This window comes from Puntigrus tetrazona, chromosome 18 (genome assembly GCF_018831695.1).
Source record: "Puntigrus tetrazona isolate hp1 chromosome 18, ASM1883169v1, whole genome shotgun sequence".
In the NCBI taxonomy this organism is placed as follows: domain Eukaryota; kingdom Metazoa; phylum Chordata; class Actinopteri; order Cypriniformes; family Cyprinidae; genus Puntigrus; species Puntigrus tetrazona.
Genome location: NC_056716.1, coordinates 1,943,358 through 1,967,567, shown reverse-complemented (window position 1 = coordinate 1,967,567; position 24,210 = coordinate 1,943,358). Strand labels below are relative to the sequence as shown.

The window sequence follows — 24,210 nt, the reverse complement described above, 5'->3', positions numbered from 1 at the left end:
TAATCAGTCCCCACTGGATGTCTCGTTTTTAATGAATTTTATTGTCTTTGTGTCATAGCGCCGGGACATGGCATCACGTTATGGTAAGTGGAGTAACATTTCTGTCACACTTAAGATATTCAGCCAATCACTGGCTGGCCAATCAGAGTTCACCTCAATATATAATAATATATAATTATAAATGTTTAAAGGTTAGGCTGTATATATATTTTTTGATTTAGATTTAGTTTAAATTGGCTTACATTTTTCCCATCTAAACTTCTTGTTTAACTTTCTTGTGAAATTGCAAAGAAACTTGAATGTCACTGTGAAAATAAATATACTTGGAGTTTACGTAGCTAGTTTAGTTAGTGCCTTTTTGTCAATAGGTTGTGTGTTTACAAGCAGAATTTCAAATCCATTGCACTGCCAATACGTTTAGATGTGACTGTGTGGATTGCAACACGTGCAACATGATATGTCACATGGTCATGGTCAGAGGACTTATTCTTCCTGGGGCAAAAGATGAAGAGGGACAGCCAGCTCCTCTTCCTCTCTCTTGGCAGATCTAGAGAAGCAGTAGCAGCAGAGAGACAGGAAGACGGACTTGGTTATGTAACTGGAGACCTTGTGTGTGTCCTTTCTGGGTTCACATTTACAGCCCTGACGGAGGGAGCAGAGCTTGAAGACACCCTGCGTATCTCTTCCTAGGCTCTGCCACTTTGCATTAGCGTTTGATTTCATAGTCACTGATAATTGGCCCAGTTTGTGTTTTTATGTTTGTCCTTTTTCACACTGACATTGGGATATGAACAGAGATATGAACCGCAACACAATGCCGTGCTAGGAAGAGACATGATGCATCCAACCCAACAATTCAGAAGATATGTTATTTCTATTTATAATGAAGAACAAAGAACAGAGTTAAACGGATGCTGGAGGGTAAATGATTTCATGCATCAGGATGTTTTCCATCCATAGCTCAAACCAACACAATATCTATCTATCTATCTATCTATCTATCTTTATCTCTTAAAACAATATATTTATTTTATGTGTCCATTCATTAATATTACACAATATACTATATTAATAGTATAGTACTTACGCCTCTGTTTAAAGTTGAAACTTTGACATTGTTTCATTTTTAAATCTGCAAATTTGGTTTGAATAAGCTTTAAACCTCAGATCTCTAAGCTAACATTTATATAATAATACTCACAAAAATGGTAGGCTTTTATTTCTGTCTGTTTCTCCCCCTTACTTGCTGGCAAAGGCGCTCTTTCTTATTCATTTCTTTCAAAATAAATCAGTTCAGACAAAATGAGATGTCAGCCAAGGGACATGACAGTCTTTCAAGCTAACATGTTCGCCATTGGATGCAATAGTGAGACTCTGCATTGAAAGCTTCCTATTTGACTATAATTCACTCTATTAGCTGAGGGAACTAATGAATTAGACAGAACTGAGTGTTTTGTTTCCAGAGAAAGTATTTTTGCTTATTGCTTAACGTCAACAAAAAGAAGCTAGAACACTAGTGGATGCACTTTTGTGCTTAGAGGAATAGTTCACCAAAAATGAAAATTTGATGAACGTTTATTCACCCTCAGGCCATCCAAGATGCAGATGAGTTTGTTATTTCATCATAACAGAATATTGAGAAAATTAGCACTGCTTGCTCACCAATGAATACTCTGTAGTGAATGGCTGCCGTCAGAAAGAGAGCTAATAATAACATCATAAAAATCCACAAGTAATTCACAACTCCTGTCCATCGATTAACATCTTGCGAAATGTTTGTTTGTTAAAAAAAAAGTATTAACAATATTTTTCTGGATAAAAAAGGCTCAGTTGCTCTCACCCATATTGCTTTCTCCAGTGAAAAACAACATCTTGTCTGAATCAGGAGAGAAATATGCACAAATGAAATAAGTAAAATGTATAAGTGAAAACCATCTAAAACAATTCTAAACAAATTTATTGGTGGATTTTGTTGTGACAGGACAACGGCCAATGGATTTTATAACTGGTGAACCTTGTTATGAATAATAACGGCATACTGTTTTTGTTTCAAACATATAGATTTTCTCTTTATAATGTATTAATTGGATTCATGTGGATTTTTGTGATGTTTTTATCTGTTTTCCTCTGATGGCACCCAGTCACTGCAGTGGTGAGCAAATGATGTAATGATAGATTATTCAAATCTGTTTGATGAGGAAACAAACACATCTACATTTTGGATAGCATAAGGGTACTTTTTTTTTTTTTTTTTTTTTTTACTTTGGGGTGGACAATTCCTTTAAAGTGCCCACAACATGCAAAGAAAACAAATGCAGATTTGGTTCATATGTTAAAGAGTAAAATACGCACAGTACTGTTTAGTCCTGTACACTATGGCATGTGTGAAATTCAATTATGATCATGCTGTCCAGCCTCTCTGAGCAACACTTCCTAACTGGAGAAAGCACCGGCCAGGTGGCGACCCTGCAGGCAGTACCCAGCACTGAGCACACTGCCCTGGGCCAAGACCATAAGATGGACTGCTGCCATCTTCCTACATCACAACACACAACACAGTCTCACGATCCAGACACACTGGGAGCAGGGCACGGTCCACGCTCACGACCACCGCCATTTCCACGGACGCCTGGGCTCTCAGGGTCGCTGCCACAGAGATGCACATTGCATAGCACTTTGCTCCATAATTCATACTAAGTTCTTAAAATAGCGCCCTTCCGACAGTACTCAGTGTTCCACAAGCTCACTGAAATAGAATCAATGCATGCGCTTAGATCCCGAACACAGGCTGAATAGAAAGCACCATACGGAATTGGGCTTTGCTTGAGAGGAAAACTACAAATATCGACCCCCAGGTACAGGTGAAGAGTCTGGAGCCGTGTGAGTGTGTCACACAGTGTAATGTAGCATCTGATCAGTCAAGGATTTGTTGACTTAAAATGAGTATTTGAAAAGTTCTTACAATTAACAATTAATTATCATAGATATTAGTGCAATCAACAAAATAAATTCCCTTCTTTGGTTAGCTTGCTTACTAAAATGATTTCATTGTTTTGTAACTAATAATGAGTGTTGTCTTTGAAAGACGCAAACCTTGATATCACAAGCTGACATCCCACAGAATCGGTCGTCTATTGGACATGACTGGTGCGTCAGTCAAACCTTCCTGGAAAAGCTGGTAATGATGTTGACAGTGTGGGGGGGGGGAATACAAAGGTTACCGCAGAGCCCCTTTATTATCCATGCCCAATGATAACAGGCATGTGTAGTGAAAACATCAGGCCAGTCTCTCTGGGGTCCATGCAAACTCTACCCCCCCGAACCCCCTTGACTGGCAGCCCAACTAATGGGTCCTGACTGAGGAAAATCAGCCTCTGTTAAGAGGAAGCAGCAAGTCCTGCCATAGGCCAGAAGAAAGAGATGCCAAGCTGTATTCAAGTAAGAATCCGAGAGCATCCTCAACCCATTCAGTCCATTCAGGTTGAATACTTCCAGCAGGCTGGTCACTCAGCACTCGTCACAAATAATCTATAAATGCAGTCCGAATAGGAAGAGGTTACTCATTAGTAACAGCAATGTTCAAATGATTGTCTTGTTCAAGCTGTATTCCACTGGCCTTCACCACCTGATGAATGAGTAATTTGTATTTTCCTCCTCAGTACTATTTTTAACCGACTAAAGCTGATAGCAAAACCCACAAAGCATTTTATCAAGCATTAATGACAGGACACTATTGAGATTAAATATCTCCTTTTCAGGTTAAACTTTCATTAACCTGAAAAGCCTCCACTTTCAGTCGATAAACCCACTCAAAGCTGGAGTTCTGAAGCTGGCTGATGCAACGATGCCAAAAATGAGCATCTTTACATAATTTGACTGTGTCTGTGAGAGCTGGGACATGAGTTCTTCCACGTCGTTTTCTGTTTAGTTCTGTGTTCACATTTTGTCCTATACATTTGGTATCTGTTGTGTCAGTGTATAATACATTCAAGGCCGTAACCACTGAACACTGGAGGGAACAAGCATGTTGGGGTGAGTTTATTTAAAAGAATGGAACTTTTTATAATGTATTTGTAAGCATTTACTTAGAACCAGAATTCTGGAAAAGTTGAGATGTTTTTACATTTTAAATCACATGAGACAATATTTTATCCACAATAGAACATAGATTACACAACGATTGTTTAAACAGAGAATTTTTAATTTGCTCAAATTTGATGGCAGCTAGGTCCCGAAATACTTTCATGCAAAACTTCCAAAACATGGAGGCTGCCTATACCCTATGTTTTTTTGCACCCTCTTACCATCAGAGATGCTTGCTTTTGAACTGAATGCTGATAACACGCTGAAAGGTCTCCCTCATATTTCCGTGATTTCCAACAAGAATGTCAAATTTGGACCTGTCTGACCATAGAATACTTTTCCACATTGAAACAGTACATTATAAATGAGCCTTGGCCCACAGGACACGACGGGCCTTCTGAACATGTTTCATATGGTTTCTTTTTTGGATGATAGAGCTTTAGCTGGAATCTGCAGATGGCATGACAAATTGTGTTTACCGACAGTGGTTTCTGTAAGTATTCCTGGGCCCATTTAGTAATGTGAATGACAGAATCATGCCGATGAGTGATGCGGTGTCATCTGAGGGCCTGAGCACCGCAGGCATCCAACAAAGGATGGCCTTGTCTTTGGCCTTGTGCCTTACGCTGAACTTTTTAATGATGTTATGCACCGTAGATGATGAAATTTGCAAAGCCTTTGCAATGTGATGCTGAGAAACATTGTTTTTAAAGTATCTGCAATCTTTTAAAAACTGTAAACTGATATTCCCAGATTTAGTTACCAGTTATATACATTTGGGCTTATGTTCTGTTATGCATATTCTGTTATTTAATGGACGTTTATTGCATTATTTAAGTGTCTTGTGTGTTACTATGATGGTGTTTTATGTTTGCATTTTGTAAATATTTCTATATACTTCTGCTTATGGTGAACCCATTTGTGATCTTTGATTTTTCACGTGGCTTTCTCTTTTACCACCACCATTATTATGGTGGTTGCCATTATGTTAAAGGTAAAAAACAGATTTTAATAGCAGTGCATGTTGTTGAATTTACTGGTTTGCATTCATATTTGTTTATACAATACAGTTTTATACTCTAAATTTTACAGGTTTTGGTACTGTTTACAGTTTTTCTGTATTCTGTATGCAATCACAGCTGCCATTTTTTTTTGTAAAAACTACAGTCTACATTTTTTTTACAGTATACTTCTGAGACTCTGCCTCCCTAAGACACCATTTTTACAGCTAATCTTGTTACAGACCTGATGTCAATTAACATTTAGTTGCTAGATGTTCTCCCAGCTGATTCTTTTCAAAATGTCTTGCTTTTTCAGCTCTGGTTATCCCTGTGACAGTTTTTTTTATACCTGTAGCATGCATCAAATTTGAGCTCATTTAGTAAATAAAAAGTTACATTTCACTTGCTGAACATTTGGTATGTTATTTGAAAAAGTATTTTAGTTTTAATTTTATAAAAGTTATAAATATCACAACATTTCCAGAACTTGGGTTGTAAATAATCTTTTTATTTTATTGAAAGTTCATTAAATTCAATAACAATGTGCACATATTTATTGTTAATCATTTTTTCTTGTCCTTTCAAGTTCAGTTAGGAATGATACAGCTAAATTAAAAAAAAAGAAAAAAAGATCCAGTGAGAGAGACATTGAATTTCCGTAATACAAAATGATCAACAGCTAAGGTACAAGTGTGACGTATTTCTAATGGCTTTGACGAAACAGCCCACATGCTCATTCGTCTCTGAAAGGTGGAGCGTACACAGGGAGCAGACAATGAGAAACAAGGGAAGGCTTGATAAGAGCGAGGGAGCTGCTGCTAAAAAAAGGAGGGAGTAATTAGTAAATGTCGTCTAAGAGGAGCACGGTGAATTAGAGGCCTAGTGGATCATGTAATTAGGGGTAGACCAGTCTCCAACACAGCGTGCAGGGTGGAGGGGACACTATATCTTCAGCCGCTCATTTTAATGATCATTAGGAATCTTTCAGTACACTTAGGTGAAGGTTTAATGTATATACACTTTGAAAGCAACCTGTTCTCATAAAAATACGTACCTTTGTGCACTTTTTGTGCAGTGCAGATTTTACGAGAACTGTCCACCGAGTGACGCTAAAACATATGTTCAGTATTTGAACCCTGGCACATTATTACATTGCTATAGATATGCATTTAAATATTTGTGGACTGTTGCTAAACGTTAATGCTCTATCATGCTGGAAATATGTCCTACACCATATCCAAGCCTAAACCTTCCTGATAGTTTTAACAAATGTAAAACTGATTTTAAAAAAAATCCTTTTTTTGCAACCTTGCCAACTGATTCAACCTTTGATGCTGATTTGTTGTCGAACCGTACTCATGCAGGATTTGAATCAGAGCTCTTCGCCTCTCAAATGTGTTTCTGTACTCCGTAAGCTACCGAACAAACCTACCATCTTTGAAAACCCATGTAGTTGGATATGAGTGATCCTAACATTCAAAAGCATCAGTTTTCAAATATCCCAGCTTATTAATATTGTTTTTAAATCATAGAATGATAATCTTCAAGTAACTGAAAATTACACTTTCTTACACAATTTGTGTGAATTTGCCTACAGTGTTCATTTCTTTTTGGGAACTACAGTGATGTGTTGGTACATATTTCATGTAAAGTGCACCATGTTTATGCCATGAGACCAAGTAGTTTGAAAAACATAAACCATGTTCAGGTTCTCTATAGTTGTTTGCTTAGGGTGGGGCTATCTTAACGTACACTTAAGGTACACTTAAATCAAGTCTAACAAGTCAGTATTTTATTATTATTTTTACTGATAGTGACATAGAAATGGCACATATCTCTTTAAAAGGAATCGTCAAACCAAAAGGTAATTTGCTAAAACCTTACTCATACCAAGACCATCTAAAATTTTGAGAAATTGAGAATGGGTGCCATCAAAACATGGTGCCATCAGTACATCCATTGAAGAAGTCCATGTTGTCATTTCATATAAAATTCACTGCAGAGGATTCATTGGTAAGCTAATGACGTAATGCTAAATTTCACCAAATCCGTTCCAAAGAACAAACAATGAACTCCTCTTGGATGGCCTTAGAATGATTACATTTTAAGCAAATTTTCATTTTCGGTTGTGTAAGATGTTTATTTTTTCGAAATGTCTAGTTAGTAACGTTGCATTTCACCTCTTACATAGGCGCTGTGGTGGGGACACAGAAGAAGTGCTGGGGGAACCAGGTGAGCAGAGGAGACAAGGAGTTTTAATGCAATTTTTTTCTGTCTCTGAGCCACACTGTCAGCAGTTGCTGTTGCTGCCAGAGAATGCTGATTCAGATTGCCGCAGACAAAACTGTTGCTTTTGCTCCCTTCATCGATGTAAAAGAGAAAAGCCTGATGAAACACGTTCACAAATGCGTGCATGAAAAGAGCAGAGCTTTCGAAACTCAAGGACCCTCCAATCCACACACAAGTACTAAATGTGTTCCAGGCAACTGGACATCTCTTTCCTTGTATGTGCGTGTATGCAAATGCATTCAAAAGATGACGTGAGCAGATAGCAATCAGCAATGACAGTGGCGACTGTTTAAAATCGCAAACAGAGATATTAGCTTTTATTTTTTATCTGTAACCAGGTAAGTAATCCATGTTCATTTTAATTCTGTTAATTAAATATCTTATTGAGGGACGAGTCTTTATGCATTCAAATAGCTGTCACAGCGGACCATGAAGATTTATGAGTGTGGGAGAGCAGATAACAACAAAGGGTAAAGTCATAAATGAATCTCATCCGTGAAGTAGCCAGCAGACTGACAGAGCCAGATTAAAGCCTGTGCCTTTTAAACAAATTGGGTACTCGAAGGAACATATTGCCTGTGAGCTAGAACATGTTTTATTGTTCAGCCACATTAGCGCTGAGACAAACAGGAGCGTCACACGACGGCACGTCACAGGTCCTGAAGAGCCCAGATAATTGGCTCACCAATTGATTGCCAATGAAAACGCAGAGCTGTTTAATTCAGTGAGCCATTGGTGGAGGTGGATGGTAAGGACCAGGGTGCATCACTGTGTCTGATGCCTATAGTATTCTCCTAAATTCGATCCAGTGTGCATTGACCTTTACTTTCTTCATTCAACACCCAATCCAGTTCTGCAGACAAACAGCGAGAAAAATCTACAATTAGAAACTTTATGACTGTAATTAAAATTACCCCATTAACTCTGGATGAATCTGCATGATAATCTTAACCTAATATTTCAGGTATTTTTTAGAATGGGGAATTCATCATTTTACACAAGATAAACCATGGAGACGGAGAACCACAGGTTTGAATGTATGCTGCTTATTTGACTAAATCTATGACTTCAAAATCTTTACGCATGCAAAAAATGATTATTTTTTTGAAAAGTCTAAATTCACTGGAAGGCAGAGTAAGATTTTGATTAAAAGTTGCTGGTTCACAATAAATAAATGCATGGATACATTGTTCACAAATTAAAATAGATTAAGTAATACTTAAGACACCGCACGCACACGCAAAAAGATTCTCTGATCTGTCTGTTTTAGTGATCTTTCTCAGGATTAAACATTTTATGTGTGGTATTTGTTGAAATCGCTGACATCACCTTTAATATATAAGGAAGTCAGGAGTCATATGCCTCCACAGGAAATGACTGAATGGATGAATTACGAACATGTCCTTGATAGATTTATTTTATTATTATTATTTTTTTTTTTTGCTTATGGTGAATCACAGGCATAGTCTCAATAATCACAGAAGATAAAGAAAAGGAAATGACAGAGATGTTCAAGGAGCTGCTGAGATTGAGCACAAATGGCTGATTGCAGCCGTCATCTATTGTGAGGTTGGAGTGTGGACACCGAGTGCCGGTTTAAGCCCTTCTGTAAACTGTTGATACAAAATTAGAATTTTACAAGAATTGTCAAAGACAAATGTTCCTCCTGGAAATCTTCGTAGGAGCACTAAAAGTGCAACAGCCCTTTAGAGATGCAAAACAAGATGTCCTGCAGGGCGGCAGGAAGTGTAGGCTCGTTGCAAATGCTCCTTTGATTAACAGAGCAAATGCAACGCCCTGCATGATTTACTGCCAATCGACCACTAATGATCACTCACACGATTGATTACAGATAAATACATTGGTTGGACAAGCCAAGAATTTTTTTAAAGCTATCTTAAGGAACGATTATACCCCTCAACGTGTGATAAGCACGTTAAGGCAGCTTAATGCCAATGGCAATAATGTTTTTCAGTGTTTCAGCTGATTTTATTAAAGCGTAAACATTCCTTTCGAAAAAGACAGTTGAGAAGCATTTTGATAATCATGAGTTCATTAAAGAAAATGCAGCATCAGTGCAGTCAAACAGCTGACGATAGCCATTGACTTTGGTGAGTAAATGATGACAGAATGTAAATTTTTGGCTGAACTGTCCATTTAAATGTACTCATATAACTATGCATACACACACACACACACACACACATATGCATAGTTATATTTATACATGCATATATAAGCATAGTTATGTGAGTATGTTTATATGGACAGTATATACATATATATATAGTTTCAACAAGTTCTGGTGTTTGCTTCTGTTTAGTCACAGTACAGCGGTGATAGTAAAATGCCTAGGCCTATGTTAAGTAGTAACGTTTTGATATTTCAGGGACCTATCCAAAGAATGTCTTGTTTAGCTTATTTGCTGCACTCAAGGCTTCTTTATTGTGAATTTATGGCTACGAATTTTTCTAGCGCCTAATGAAGACCATAACAGCGACCATCGCATACTATCGCAATTTAGCACAACCTCTCCTAACATCACTTTCCGTGGTGTTATTTCTCCCATTAGAATTTGCGCGATGTTAAATAGGCTATATCACGCGTCTGTGCGGAATCGAAATGCACCGTTCGCGGCGCAAATGCCATTTCAGATGCAGATTAGCTAGGCTATGTGGTGCGTTTAGAGCGGCCGATAGCACATTTAAATGCAGTAGCGCTTCGTGCGAGTTTTTCCTCGCACGAAGCAATCTGTCATCATCTGTGCAACAGATCTAAAATGAACTCAAGTGACTGTAAAAGTAGGTTTGTCTCTCAGTCCGAGGTTCTGAAAGCTGGTCACGTGACGCCACTGCCTCATTCAGCAGTGAGCGCGCGCACTGGTTTATAGCAAATTTCACGTGAGAACGCGACAAACCATCACTCGCATACACCGTAGCCTAATTCTCCCCGCTCACTGCGTCACAGAAGAGGTAACGGGAGGCATTTCTGTCTTTTTTTCCAAAGCCCGAACGCGTTCGACAACATTACGATGGTAGAGTTTGGCGTTCTTCGTTTTCCTCTGCGCTTCTTCCCTACTTCATGCCAAGGCGGTGATTGCAGCGGATGGGCAGAACGTGCCAGGCTTCGTTTCTAATCCAGAAAGTGCCCGTCTGCTCGGGGATCTGGCGCTAAGAAGATGTAAGGACCGAAACAAGCCTTTCCCCCCAAAACCAGCATCTTCTTCACAAAAATGCAGAAGGGAATTCGACTCAATGATGGTCATGTCACCTACCTGGGTCTTTTGGCAAAGAAAGATGGCACGAGGCGAGGCTGCTTGAGCAAAAAGAGCTCCGACAACACAAAATGGCACACCAAGTGGTTTGCTCTGTTGCAAAATATGCTTTTTTATTTTGAGAGCGAGTCCAGTTCGCGACCCTCGGGATTATACCTGTTGGAGGGATGTGTGTGTGACAGGTCGCCCTCACCCAAACCTTCACTGTCAGCCAAGGAGTGCTTAGAAAAACAGGTACGAAACAAACGGAACGGCAACTTTACTTCATACTTCTGTAATGCTGATGCAGAGCCTTAGAATAGAGTTACTTTCGGGGCAAAGCAACTAAAAACAGCCATTCTGTTTCAAGCCAGCAGCGACTGGGGGTTTGTTTTATGCGTAAAGATGATGAGCATGCGCTCGTCGAGACAACCAACAATTTTACCACCAGGCATCCGCTGCTTTTTTTTTTTTTTTTTGCACATGGTATTCTGCGTGTTCGTTTAATAGGGTTTACCTGCCATGTCTCGCTTTTTTCCTTGAAAACGAGCGAGATGGCATTACCGTGTTTAAAAGCATCGGATAGGTTACATAATATGCGTATGCTTATTAATATTCCTCGTGGTTGCATGCATTAAAAAAGGAATTGCAAATACGTGTCGTTAAAGTACAGTTCACCCAGACGATCAAAATGCTGTCGTGTACTCAACGTTGTTTCAAACCTTACTTTCTATCGTCTGTAGAACTCAGAAAGAAAAACGGCTTCGGTCACCATCCACTTTCATGAAATAAGGTGCAATGAAAGCGAACGGAGACTGATGCCGCGAGTCTATATACATTACTCCAAGCATCTCTCTTTGTCTATCCTAGAATAGCTATATAAAAACATGAAGGAGAGCGAATGACTTAATTATTTCAGTACTGCAGCGGTTTATGCAGAAACTTGTTTGTCGGTCTCAGTTTACCGATTAAAGTTCAGCGTATTTCATCGCTTGATATCCGCTTAGCTTTCCAGGAAAACGCTTGTTATTTCTCGGCGTTTCTCCTCAGAGACATTTAAGTTTCGACTGTTCCGCTCTCCGCCTCACACAAGAGAGAAAATGACGCTAGAGAAGCACTTTATAAACCTCAGAGTCGCCATCATGCGGAAAACTGGCGTAGAATCGCAGTCTTTTTGACGTATTGATTTAATTCTCGCGCTGATATTAATAGCATCCTACCTTGGCAACTGCGTCTTCGCAACGTGTTTAATAACAAATCATTCCCAAAACTGAACTTCGTGTTCCTAAGACACTGTTTGGGCGTCTGAAGAGCATTTACTGTTCTTTATTCGTGTTATTGTGATCCAACACAGAGATGCTGCTGATTAGGCTAAACCTTGCGACTCCTTCAAAAGATGTCATATTTTCTTTTTTTCTCCCAGTAATTTTAAAGTAGATTTTCTATTTACCAGTTGTGACAATGCTATGCGGTTTGTGCCATCCTGTTTCAAAGCGAATATGGATTATTTCGACCTTAAAATAGCTTTTTGCTCCGATAAAAACGTGTAGATGATGTAGCCTAAACTAAAGGTGTTTTTTTTTTTTTTTACTTCTTAAATGTGTTAGAATAAAATGGGTTTCTGACGAATATGGTTAAAAGGTTATTTGTCATCTCATGTACGAAAAGTTGCTTTATTGTACATGGATGGTCTTCCAATGGAGGCGACCATGTTGAGATCACATGACCAAGAGTGTCATACAATAGAATGCAACAGTGCAACAATGCAAGGTACGTAAAAAATAGATAAATATAAAACCACTGATTTAAAGATGTTGATGAATATTTAAGTACTTTAGGAGTGTGGAGAGAAGACTCAATAATGCTCTGATTGTTGTGATCATTGTATGCAGAATCATGGCTAATGTAGCCTATATGAGATGTGGGCTTCAACATAAACAATCGGCAGCCTTAATCTGTCTTAAAAGGTTTATTAATTGTCATTAAGTGAATGGAAAAAATGAGTTGTTTTGCTTCAAATGTTGAACTCTATTGGACCTGGTACTAATGCAAGCGATAATAGTACTATATTAATAATAATAATTTTATTTGTGAAAAAACAACAACAACACTGTTTATGAACTATAAACATTTAAGTTCATGGTGACAAGCATGTCCATGATCCGCTAGAATCAGTATGAGTGGGGAAAAAAAAATTCCACTCAAATGGTCCACGCTGAAGTGATGACCCACAGCTCCAAACGGCAGGACGTCAAGTGGTGGCCATGGCCAGCACACCACCAAATGTCTCAGTCTGAGACAGCAGCACTGCATTACAGACTGAGAGAGACATACTGCGCACCAGCACGAACCCCTAACAACGCACAAAATTTATTGGGATGGGGTCCAAGAATGTGGACCTATATATATGTGTGCATGAAATAAATGATAAATATTGATAAAAAAGGAGAAAGACGGCGTGAACCTATAGGTGTCAGTATAAAATCCAGTAAAATGTAAACGAGAGCAGCCACTTAATCACTGCAACAATGTGTCAGTCTGAAGCACACATTAGTTAGGATGGTTTAGCGGGTGATCCTGAAAAAAATCTCAGAAAAGCTGCATCAGTTTTGTTTTACATGCACGACTTTTGACTACTAGCCAGTGATGGAAACTGACACAGCTGAAGATGTTTCACCTTGGTTAAACCTGCCTAGCTGTGTCTTCTGCCTGCAGTGCTTATCTCTGTGTGTAAAGACCGCAATTCAACAAGAGTCTCTAAGACCTTCCTGTGAACAGCTGTCCCTGTGCTGACAATGCAGGATGCGGCATGGAGTTTGATGCTGTGCGTGTCTGTCATCCTCTAAAGAACAGTTGAGCGACGTTACCTAACAATCAGCGACTCAGTGTTTGACAGAGTCACGCACGCTTCAGTCTTTATGAGGCACGCACACTGTAACCTTATTCAGTGTAACTCATTTGCATAAATAATTTTACACTGGCAAGCTTCGGGTTTTCGCCGAAATGGAAATAATGCCTGCTTTACTGCTAATACTTGCCTTGAACAGAGCAGCTAATATAGATGCTTTCATCGGCCTTCCACTTACATTTTTATATACACATATATATATATATATACACACACATATATATATATATATATATATATATATATATATATATATATATATATATATATATACATATATATATATATATATATATATATATATATATATATATATATATATATATATATAAAATGGAGCAGATAGGGAATTACATAGTAATGTCTATTGCAATTGCAAGTCTTGAGTAAGCACATATTTCAACTAAATAATAAAACTAAAATGTTTTAATTAGTCAAAGATTTAAAAGACTCCAGCATGTTATGTCAATTAAAATGTAACAGTTCACTCTATGTGTTTTATGATTTAATGATTTATTATTTGGGCATCATACAAAATTGCTGGGGAACTACATAAATGCATTTTTATAGTTTAAAAAAATAAATTAAATTTTTAACTGGTGTTCATCAATTATTAAAAACACACTTTACAACACATAATAGCCTTTATTTAATAACAATCTCTATTTAAAACATGTTTCATACAAACTAAAGGGTCAGTAAATTAGCAGCTAATTTTCATTTGTGGGTGAAATATCCCTTTAAAGCTCCAGCTGACAAAAATGACATCTGTATTATCCGAGATTACATCTGTAATGTGAATACTTACTTAAACTTAGTTTAATGAACTAAACAAGATAAAATGTTCGCAAACAAACATTTACAAATATTATTGTTCATAATCGCATCTTTTAGATAATGGGGAAATAGGGAAAATAGTTAAGTAAATAAATAGTAACCAGGCGTTACAGTATATAAAACCAAATCAAATATTTACGTAGGCGCTTTATACAATAGCGATTATGTCAACACAGCTTTACAGTCAAACAGGAAAATAGTTTGTCAATGATGCAAAAGGACATTAACAAGTCATTTCATTGGTGATTTAGTGTTGACAATAAACAGTTTAGCTCTCTTCCAATAATGTCTGTGCAGTCAGCCAAGCAAGGCAAAGGAGACAGCGGCAAGGACACAGGCTGCAACACAGGTCAGATTGAGCAGAGGACTTGTCCGGTTCTTGTAGTCTTTGGAAAGGATCTGTCTCTGGATCTAGGTGACCTGGTCTCCGCTGACATCCAGGGCCGTAGAGGTCATCTCTAGGTGCTGATCCACCATCTGATCTAGATACAGACCGGATCTGGGTGGCTACATTCACCTCGGAATAAGAAAGAAACTAAACACATTTAAGCACATTTTAAATATAGTAAAAACTAATTTACACATATTGCCTGGAATGAAAACAATAAACTCTTAGTCTTGAATGTACACACATGTAGTTGCAGTAGAGTGATCTGGTCAGATGCCAGCGTTCAGTGCCTCGGACGTGCTGACTGGGTTACATCTGAAATCTTGCAATTTCACCGTGTCTGGTTGTTTTTTTTAACTTGACGGGACAATTGCAAAAGTTTACACCCCCAAAAATGCATTAAGTGCACTTCAAATGAGGGCATTATGTAGTTTACACTACGTTTCACGTTTCATAGATTTCATTTAACGTTAATGGCCACATGATCTCTTTATCTTTTCATGTTACGGAAACAAAAAAACATTTTCAACGTGCAAAAATGAGCTAAAATTCATTGTAGCAACAACGCTTTTGACGTGTTTTATAGATTAAACAAGATGAAAGACCCCTTCACTTAAATTTCCATCAGACATCAGACATTGTGAATAAATCTATACTTTTTTAAATAAAACATTTACCCCTTGATGAATTCAGTTTAGCTACAAATATTTATTCTGTGCCGTACTTTACTAACTTAAGGTAACGTGACTTTACATACACTGTCCTATACCCATGTTTCTTCAGAAATACAACCCACAAAACGCTTTCTAAATGTTCACTCAAAAAAATGTTGCATGATTTTCTATTTAAATTTAGTCTAAAAATAAAATTTATTTAACGGGACAAGACAAGACCGTGGCGCAGTTCACTGAGGCGCTTGCACATGCAGAATGATCTCGCGGTTTTCTGTATAAGTTTTTAATAGCTTAGTCAACATTTAGCAGTCTGAATAGAAATGTAAAATGACCATTCATTTAATGTTTGTAAAATATATTTGTGCATACTTAATATAGCCTGATATGTCTTCTCAGCTAAGCCCAAGCAATAAAATTAGTTCAACTTAAATATTTATTGCCCTTCCATTTTATTAATTGGATTTTTTACAGTGCATTTATTTATTAGTCTTTTATTAGTCTATTACTTTAGTCTTTAAAGCGGCAATTGTCAAATAAAGAGCTGTATTTTTTATTGCAAGACAAAAACACGTTAAATCTCTACATCCTTACATTTTTTCCCGTTTATTCAACGCTATTTATCTCACAAGCGATTTGTATGTATTTTACAATGTTACTAATTTATACAAATTTTGTACAGTTTATGTAAACCCCAGCAGGTTTAGGGGCAGGTGTAGGTAATTTGTACAAATTCATACGAATTGGCAACTCGTAAAAAATACTTATCATTTAACACAAATGATAAGAAATGAGTAGTACGAGTGAGGTTGTACGAATATGTATAAGTTAGTCACCTCTTAAAATATGTACAGATTGAGGTTGGAATGGTTTATTCCAAATCCTCATTAGATCTTACCTAAAATCTGTGGACCTAATGAGGTTCTTGTAACTTCTTATGATCTTAACGTAGTGTTTGTTCCATATTCATATTTAACATTATACAGTTCTTCTCTTTCTCCAGGTGTGCCAACTCACAGAAACAAGAGCGAAAAAGTGGGACGCTCTATTTAATCTAGAGTTTGTTGCAACACAGGTGTGCAGGTGTATATTTGCTTCCCTTTTTAGGAAAAAATCAGCCCGATTCAGTATGGGATGCTCAGATTATAATTTGCAGACCGGTCCCCACATCAATTTTAATTTGTAATCAAATTAAGTTGTTGTTTTTTCTTCTTCTTTGGATTGCAGTGTTCCTAGATGTTATTCACTAATCTAAAAAAAGCATTTACTCAGCACAAAGGTGCTTTTGGGTAATGTGCGTATTGGCGCATTCAACACAAATTTGTATTTTATTGAAAACCATCCTGCTACCTTTCCTTTCATTGTCATTGTATTTACATACCAATCACTCTGCTCTACTATTCATTTGTTGGCCCTACTTTAATATATCTGCATTTTAGCCCATGGTTCCTATGGCAACTCCTATTTGCATGAGAAAAAGAGTGGTTGGAGGGATGGTGTGTGTGTGTGTTGCGGGAGCATGTAGCAGTGCGTTGCGCCTCCTTCATTAATGCTAACGCTGTTTGGGCTAAATTTGTTCTGTTCAGTACCTCTGAGGGGTCAGGGCCCATTTATAGCAAAACACTCATCTCTCTTTTGGGAACAGCTGCATTTTTGCAGCTCAACAGAATGAGCCTGTGCATGCAGACTGACTGATGCTTGCTATTTTGGTAAGCTTGCAGACTGCACTTGCATTGGTACTCAAGACTGACATAATAAAAATTTGTCCTTTACAGAGGTGTGCTAACAAAAAGAACGATGTAAAAAAATAGAGTGTACGGGGTTGCATTATGGATTTGACTTGTAACAGCCTAGGTATACTTTTATTTTGTTACAGGCCAATTCCTTTCCCAAAACTCTTCAGGCTGATGTGACAGGTAACAGGTTGCAGATAGGGATATATGGGTGTCTAAAGAAACAATATGAAAGGAATTGTCTGAATTCATATATTATACATCAACTTTCATGATATGTTATTCATAGTTCCATTGTTTTGTTTATGCAGCTTTAAGATAACAGCAATAATTTTTGGATTTTCATATGCATTATTTAAACAACTTATGCTCCATTGTCTGATTGTATAATAACTGCAGCTTTTATAGGCTTAAACACATTTGATTTGGTTTATTGTTTAATAGATTTTGATAACTTTTTATGCCAAATTTTTAACATTGTCTAATCTATCCATCACACATTGATGCTTAGTGTGTGTGTGTGTGTGTGTGTGTGTGTGTGTGTGTGTGTGTGTGTGTGTGTGTGTGTGTGTGTGTGTGTGTGTGCATGTTTATATATGAGTCAGTTTGGTGTGTGAATATACATGACTCAGCTGTAAGTTGAAAGAATGAAGGCAGCTTGGGTTTAGAGTCTTGACCTTGCTCATGAAAGGAAAAGGTAACAGAACCAACATTCTTCAACTGTAAGATTTTCAACAATATGACTTATGTCTAAAAGATCAGCATGACAGGATGAACACATATGGGCAATTTAAAAGGCTTTAAAGCATATAATTACAATTACCATTTTTTTTCCCAGTGCATATATTTTATATAAGCATATAATTTTTCCAAAACATCAGCTGGGCAGCATTGATGGAAAACAGCCCTGGAATAGGCACTGGACGCTTAAAGATTGTGAAGATGGAATTTATTAAGGTTTGTTGGTTTGCAGATTTGTTTTGGATTCAGTTGTGTACATTAGACTTAGATATTGAACAGCTATACTGAGTACTGAGCTTCATAAAATGTCTACACTCAAAACATAAGGTCTCAGAACATCTTGATAATGGGTTCTGAGTGATTTTATGTCAACCTCATACATTTAGCCTTCATTCCAATTATTCACTGCATGGTGCAGGAAACTGATATGTCAATGGAATCAATACCTAAATGCACCTGAGATCAACAACAATTGACTATTTGTTAAGCTCCACCCACTTTAGTTACTCTTGCTCTCAGTCAAGCTTTATAGATATTACAAATCTGATCAAATCAGATATTGTAAAAAATGTAAAAAAAAAAAAAAAAAAAAAAAACTGTACAAAATACAACTGTACAAAATGTATGTAGCCTGCATTTATTTGACCCAAAACTAAATAAATAAATATTTTTACTATTTAAAATAACTTTTCTATTTAAATATTGTAATGGAGCCAACAAGGCAAGGAAATCCAAGTGCAAGCTTATATTAAAAAACATCGTCAAAAACAGAGCAAGGGTCGAACAGCAGTACAGCAAGAAACAAGAGTATTCCTAGTCTGAAACGGAGTGACAAAAGGGTATCCAAAATACACAGGCAAGAACCTGAACACAGGAAAACAGATAAACACTAGACTGGACTAGAAACTGTGAAATAGAACCCTGGGCATAAACCTGGTTCCGTAATGCAGCTATCACTAGGTAAATCAAGTTGAAACCTCCTATTTATTGTGTGTGAATTGTCGTCAGGCGAGAGTGCCAATCAGGAAAGTTGAGCATATAAATTGTAGTCCGGGGTGACATATAACAGTCTGTGTGGTGTAAATGTCTGCGTAAGCGGAAAGGCGGCCTCTGGTGGCGAGCAGACAAAAGTTCACGGACAGGATTCATGACAAATCTATTTTAAAAGCTGAATCAAAACTGTGCTAATGCTGACGTTGCAGCCGAACTTTTAGCCAATATCTAAGAATCAGCAGACAGACATGATGATTCATGAGTGACGGGTCTTTAGCGTGAAAACAGATCTGATTTTGCTGAAGTGATCATGGAGACAGTTTATACTCTTAAAACGTGAATTACACCTGGTGATTACTGCAACTCCGAAAACAGAGAACAGTTAAATAAAAAAAAAAAAAGAATATCTTTACGATCCTGAAATGGTCCAGATTGGTATATCACTGAAAGCTGTTGGACTTGTTAGTTTTGACTATGCAAGTTCTTTATTATATTTAACTTCATGAATTATATACAGCGTTACATTACATTACACAGCGTGCATCAATGAATGACACAGTTTTGACTGTCGTGGTGTGTGCATGAATGAGTGTGAAATACCATTGCTTATTCTGATCAATTTTTGCATTTAAATTCTGACAGCAGTTGTTGTTTTTTTTGAGGGCATTGGTTAATCAGTCAAAAGCTGTGGGAAGGGCCCGTGCAAAACTACGTCACTCTTCCAAGAATCATAATTATTGGTGATTTTTTTTTAAAAAAAGCACTGAGTACATTTTTATCATTATAGGTTGGAAAAAGACATCTTAACTTAAACATAAACTCTTACTGTTCAAAATATTTTGACTGGTAGCGTGTATGTATGCACAGTATATATGAGCAATGTGACACTGAGATATCGGCACGGCTGTGATTCAGCCATAGGCGTTCACAGTGTGCCTGAGTGCTAAATACATAGTCTTTAAAAGCCCTCTTGTGTGTGAACTACTTCCTTCTGCCACCGATTCAAATCTAAAGTTTACTGTTCAACAGCTGAGCCCAATCCTTCATTACTAACTCCAGAAAGTCACTTTAGAACTACTAATAAAGGAATGTTGAGTTGCTTCATTAAAAGCTTATTGTATCACTGTAGTAAAAGCCGTGTATTGTGTATGAGAGAGTAATTTGAAAAAGTATTCAGCATTTATTCTGCCTCTTGTCACCTTCTAATGGTGGAACAATAAAACTAAAAACACCATTACGAACACACACGTAATTTACCAATACTAAATACTATTATTTATGTAAAACATTATTTTTTGATTGATAATAATGTTTAATAAACATCATAAAAGTTGTTAGGCAGTCAAAAGTACAAAGAGAGCGCTCTGATATAAAGCATTGAAATTACATAAACATGACAATACTTTGCCCAAACTATTGAACCAAAGTGTAACTATATTGGAACAAATAATAGAATAATGAGACTAAAGACATTAGATTTCCCAAAAAAAGAAATATATCTCATGTTTAACCACTACAGAGACATCAGAGACAGTGGTAAGTTCAAGAAGATCATGCATGTCTCGTCAGTAAAGCTGGTTTTTGATTAGCAGTAAATTGTTTTCAAATAGAGTGGCAGTCAATACACAGGGCTGTGAATCACTGACAAGCTCCGTTTGAAAACAGGTGATGGAGATTTACTAATTTAGTCTTTTATATGATCTCTGAAATCTGTATTTATAAAGCTTAACTAAAATGGTTACTTCAAGTCAGTTCAGATCTATTGTGTTATATTGTGAATAATGATCAGACCCACTAGACCCTCTATAATGTTTCACATTTTTTGAAGAATTGATTGAAGTAAAGTGCTGAAACAACACTTTGAGAAGCTTTAAGTCTTTTGTTTGCGTGATAAGCTCTTTCGGAACCGTTCGGCAAATATATAGCTGTGCGTTCGTGTCCTCGATCTCTTGTGTCCTGCTTTCAGTGGGTCTCCACCGCATGAGACAAACAGCTGTGATGTAATTTAGCAGCGCTAAGGCGTCTTGAAGGTCTGCTGAGCAGCAGAAATGGAGGTTGTTGGGGATTCAGTGCTGAGGCCTGGCTTTCTGAAATGGAGAGAAACGGGTAGCACATACAGAGCCATAGCCACTAGTGCACAAAGGAGTTGCTAGGTAACAGGTAGCATACAGTTATGTAATGCGCCATGCTCCCAGTTTACATGTTTTATGGTATTCCTCTGGAGAACTGGAGCTATCTCAGGCACATCGAAGTTTCCCTTAGCGCATCCACTGAGACCCAGCAGATCTTTTCTGTGTTCTCTGAACTCTCCATGCACTCTTCAGTCAACAGTCCGAAAAATCACAAAGGTTGAAGCAAGCAGTTCCTTGTCTCTGTTGTTCCTGGCGAGGTAATGCACTGAATACTGTGTCATCTAGCATATGCAAAGGGTTTCCTCTTCTTTTTTTGTGTATGTGCAGATCTTTTTTACGGGAAAATCCATTGAAATGCCACATTCAAAAATGCATATGCGCAGAGACTTTTTGGTAATTATACATGTTTTTTATTTATTTGTGCCAATTGTCACCAGTTTCTTGGTCAATTCAGCCCAAATGTAGTTCAATTCACTGGTCCACACAGCGAAAGTTTTTTGTTTTACCTCGCTTTAATGGAAAAAATATATACGTTTAGCTATCATTAACACAATATAGGCCTAAACTCGTATCAAAATGTATCACCGTTTAAAAAAAAAAGGTAAACATTCATACTGAACACAAAATCAGCATATTACAATTACTTCGGAAGGATCATGTGACACTGAAGACTAATAATGCTGAACAAATTTGCTTATTCACAGGAATAAATCACATTTTAAAATATGTTAAATTAGAAATATTTTTACACACTGTTTCTTGTTTTCTTTTATCATATGTATTTAAACATGAACTCTTACTCATATTTCATCCACGAGTGTAGTAAATGGGATTCTTTGTGCAGCATTGTAGTTAATGCTTTTTTTTTATTGTGTCTGTTTTGCAGTATTATTTTACAGTTAGCTTCAACCATGAGAATCAGAAGGCTCTGGAGCTTCGTACAGAAGATGTTAAGGACTGCGATGAATGGGTGGCAGCAATATCACATGCCAGGTAAGTAAACCCTTTCAGTGAAATCACGTATACTTCAGTTATTAAATTGCAGAAATATTCATTTATGCGCATTTGCACCCAATTCCTGCAAGTTCAGTCTTTATTCCCGTGTTTTTTCCCACTTTTTACTTAAAGATGAGTTGATTTAGACAAGAACTCTCTTGCCTACAGAGAAAAGAAAACTGTATTTTCATAATATCCCATATTAGTTGGTGCTCTATATAATGATACATTCACACAGCTTGAATGTGAAGGGGGAAAATAAATAAAGAGGAGGATATTTTGCGGAGTGGACAGATTCCATGTCTCATTATCTATAATTAGCCTGAAGCTTGTTTAAGCAGTCTTGGATGTTGCAGAGGTTCTGTTGGGAATATTGTTTATTTTTAGTAATGAACATCGAATTTGAATTCTCTGTTGGGAACTAACAAACAAAGCACAACATGTTGTGCCTTTAATAACAAAGAGCCGTAATGCAGTCAAGGACAAATGTGCTTTTTGATATGGTTGCAGTCTATTCACGTTCATGTGAGAGTTAAGGCAAGAAGGGTTAACCTTGTTTATATACAATATACTGTTTCAAAAATATATGCAGTTGTTTTATGATGTGAAAGAATTGTGCGTTTTTGCACTGAAATTAAAAATGAAACAGATAATCTGATTAAATAATAGCTTTGACTTGTGGGTTTATTACTGTGATTCGTTTTTTTAAAGATTCTTGTATGAATACTCTGTCAGGATTTTCTATGAACCAAGACCTTCTTAGTTCTGAGAATCATGGTGGATGCAAATAATAGCATATTGCATTAGCACAAGGATGTCATTTCAGATTTGTAAATTTGCTGTGTAATTTATTTTGTACATATTATATTTTAAATACAATAGCAAAAAAGACTTAAAATACACTGCATGTTACAGTTAATGAAGCTAATTTCCCATCATCCTTTGTGTCAGCTTGTGTCAGCTATCACCAGCAGTGATATTTGCTGTTAGTTTCGATGGCACTAGCACTAAAAGGCACTACTAAGAGAAATGTACACTATTGTTCAATGTTGTTGTAGTTGTTTTTTGTTCGTTTTTGTTATTTCGTAAAGAATAAAAAAAAAAAAAAAAAAAAATATATATATATATATATATATATATATATATATATATATATATATATATATATATATATATATATATATATATATATATATATTTAGAGAATTCCATCACAAATAATAAAGACATTTCCTGTCACAAATTTTTATATTTAAATTAAAAGCTGTTTGTATTTATAAAAGAATTGTCATGCGTATGGTTAGCAGGAGAGCACACAACGAGCATAAAGGGAACTAAAAAGTTTTAATCTACTCGGAGATGAAAATAAATATAACTACAGGCAGATAGGACAAAATCACACGCACATAAAGACGAGATCGGACAAACAGAACTGAAATCACAGGACATAAATACACCAGGTAAATCACTAAATTAATCACACACAGCTGAAGACAATAAAAGACAATTAACTAAAGTGGGTTACACGGGACACATGGCACACGACAAAAACAATAACAAAGTCCAGAGAACGTGACAAGAATAATTCAAATGTATCAGATTTCCACATAAATATTAAGCAGCACAATTTTTTTTACACTGATGATAATAAGAAATTGTTAAGAAAATGATTTCTGAAGGATCACGTGGATCACTAAAGGAATGGAGTAATGATGCAGAAAATGTAGATTTGCCAACACAAGAATAAATTACATTTTAAAATATATTAAATTAAAATAAATGCAGCCTTGCGCGGTTTTTGAACAGTAGTGTATGTGTGGTTGTTGCATTTAATTATTTCACCAATTAAGTAACAGCAGATTTAATTATAAGTTTTGAATGCATTAAATAACAGACGCACAAAAGATGCTCTTTCATAATCAGAAGGTCTAGTTTATTTTTAAGGAGAAGTGTCTCTGTAGAGCGGGTCTGTATTTGTGATGAAGGCGGATGGTGCTCCTTTCTGGTCTCAGTCTGTACTGGAGGACTATTTTGGCTGTTTATCTCTGGATGCCCTGCAGCAGTTCTAAATCTGTGTGCATAAACATGAAGGCGTCTGGATTTGCTTGCTGTTTTGAGATAAGCGCTGCTCCAACAATTCTGTTTAATTGTTGAATTTGAGCATTCACAGTTTGCTCTGATAAAG

The 24,210-nt window shown here is 36.8% G+C and overlaps 1 protein-coding gene across 1 annotated transcript in view; it reads left to right on the top strand.

The window, feature by feature from the left end:
* Positions 1 to 10,215: 10,215 nt before the first annotated feature.
* rasgrf1 (Ras protein specific guanine nucleotide releasing factor 1) overlaps positions 10,216 to 24,210 on the top strand; it is a 36,019-nt gene continuing 22,024 nt past the window's right edge. The window contains exons 1-2 of the mRNA XM_043216592.1: positions 10,216 to 10,881; positions 21,916 to 22,022. Coding sequence (XP_043072527.1) covers positions 10,606 to 10,881; positions 21,916 to 22,022 — 383 coding nt within the window. The 5' untranslated portion in view covers positions 10,216 to 10,605. The remainder of the gene's footprint in view (positions 10,882 to 21,915; positions 22,023 to 24,210) is intronic.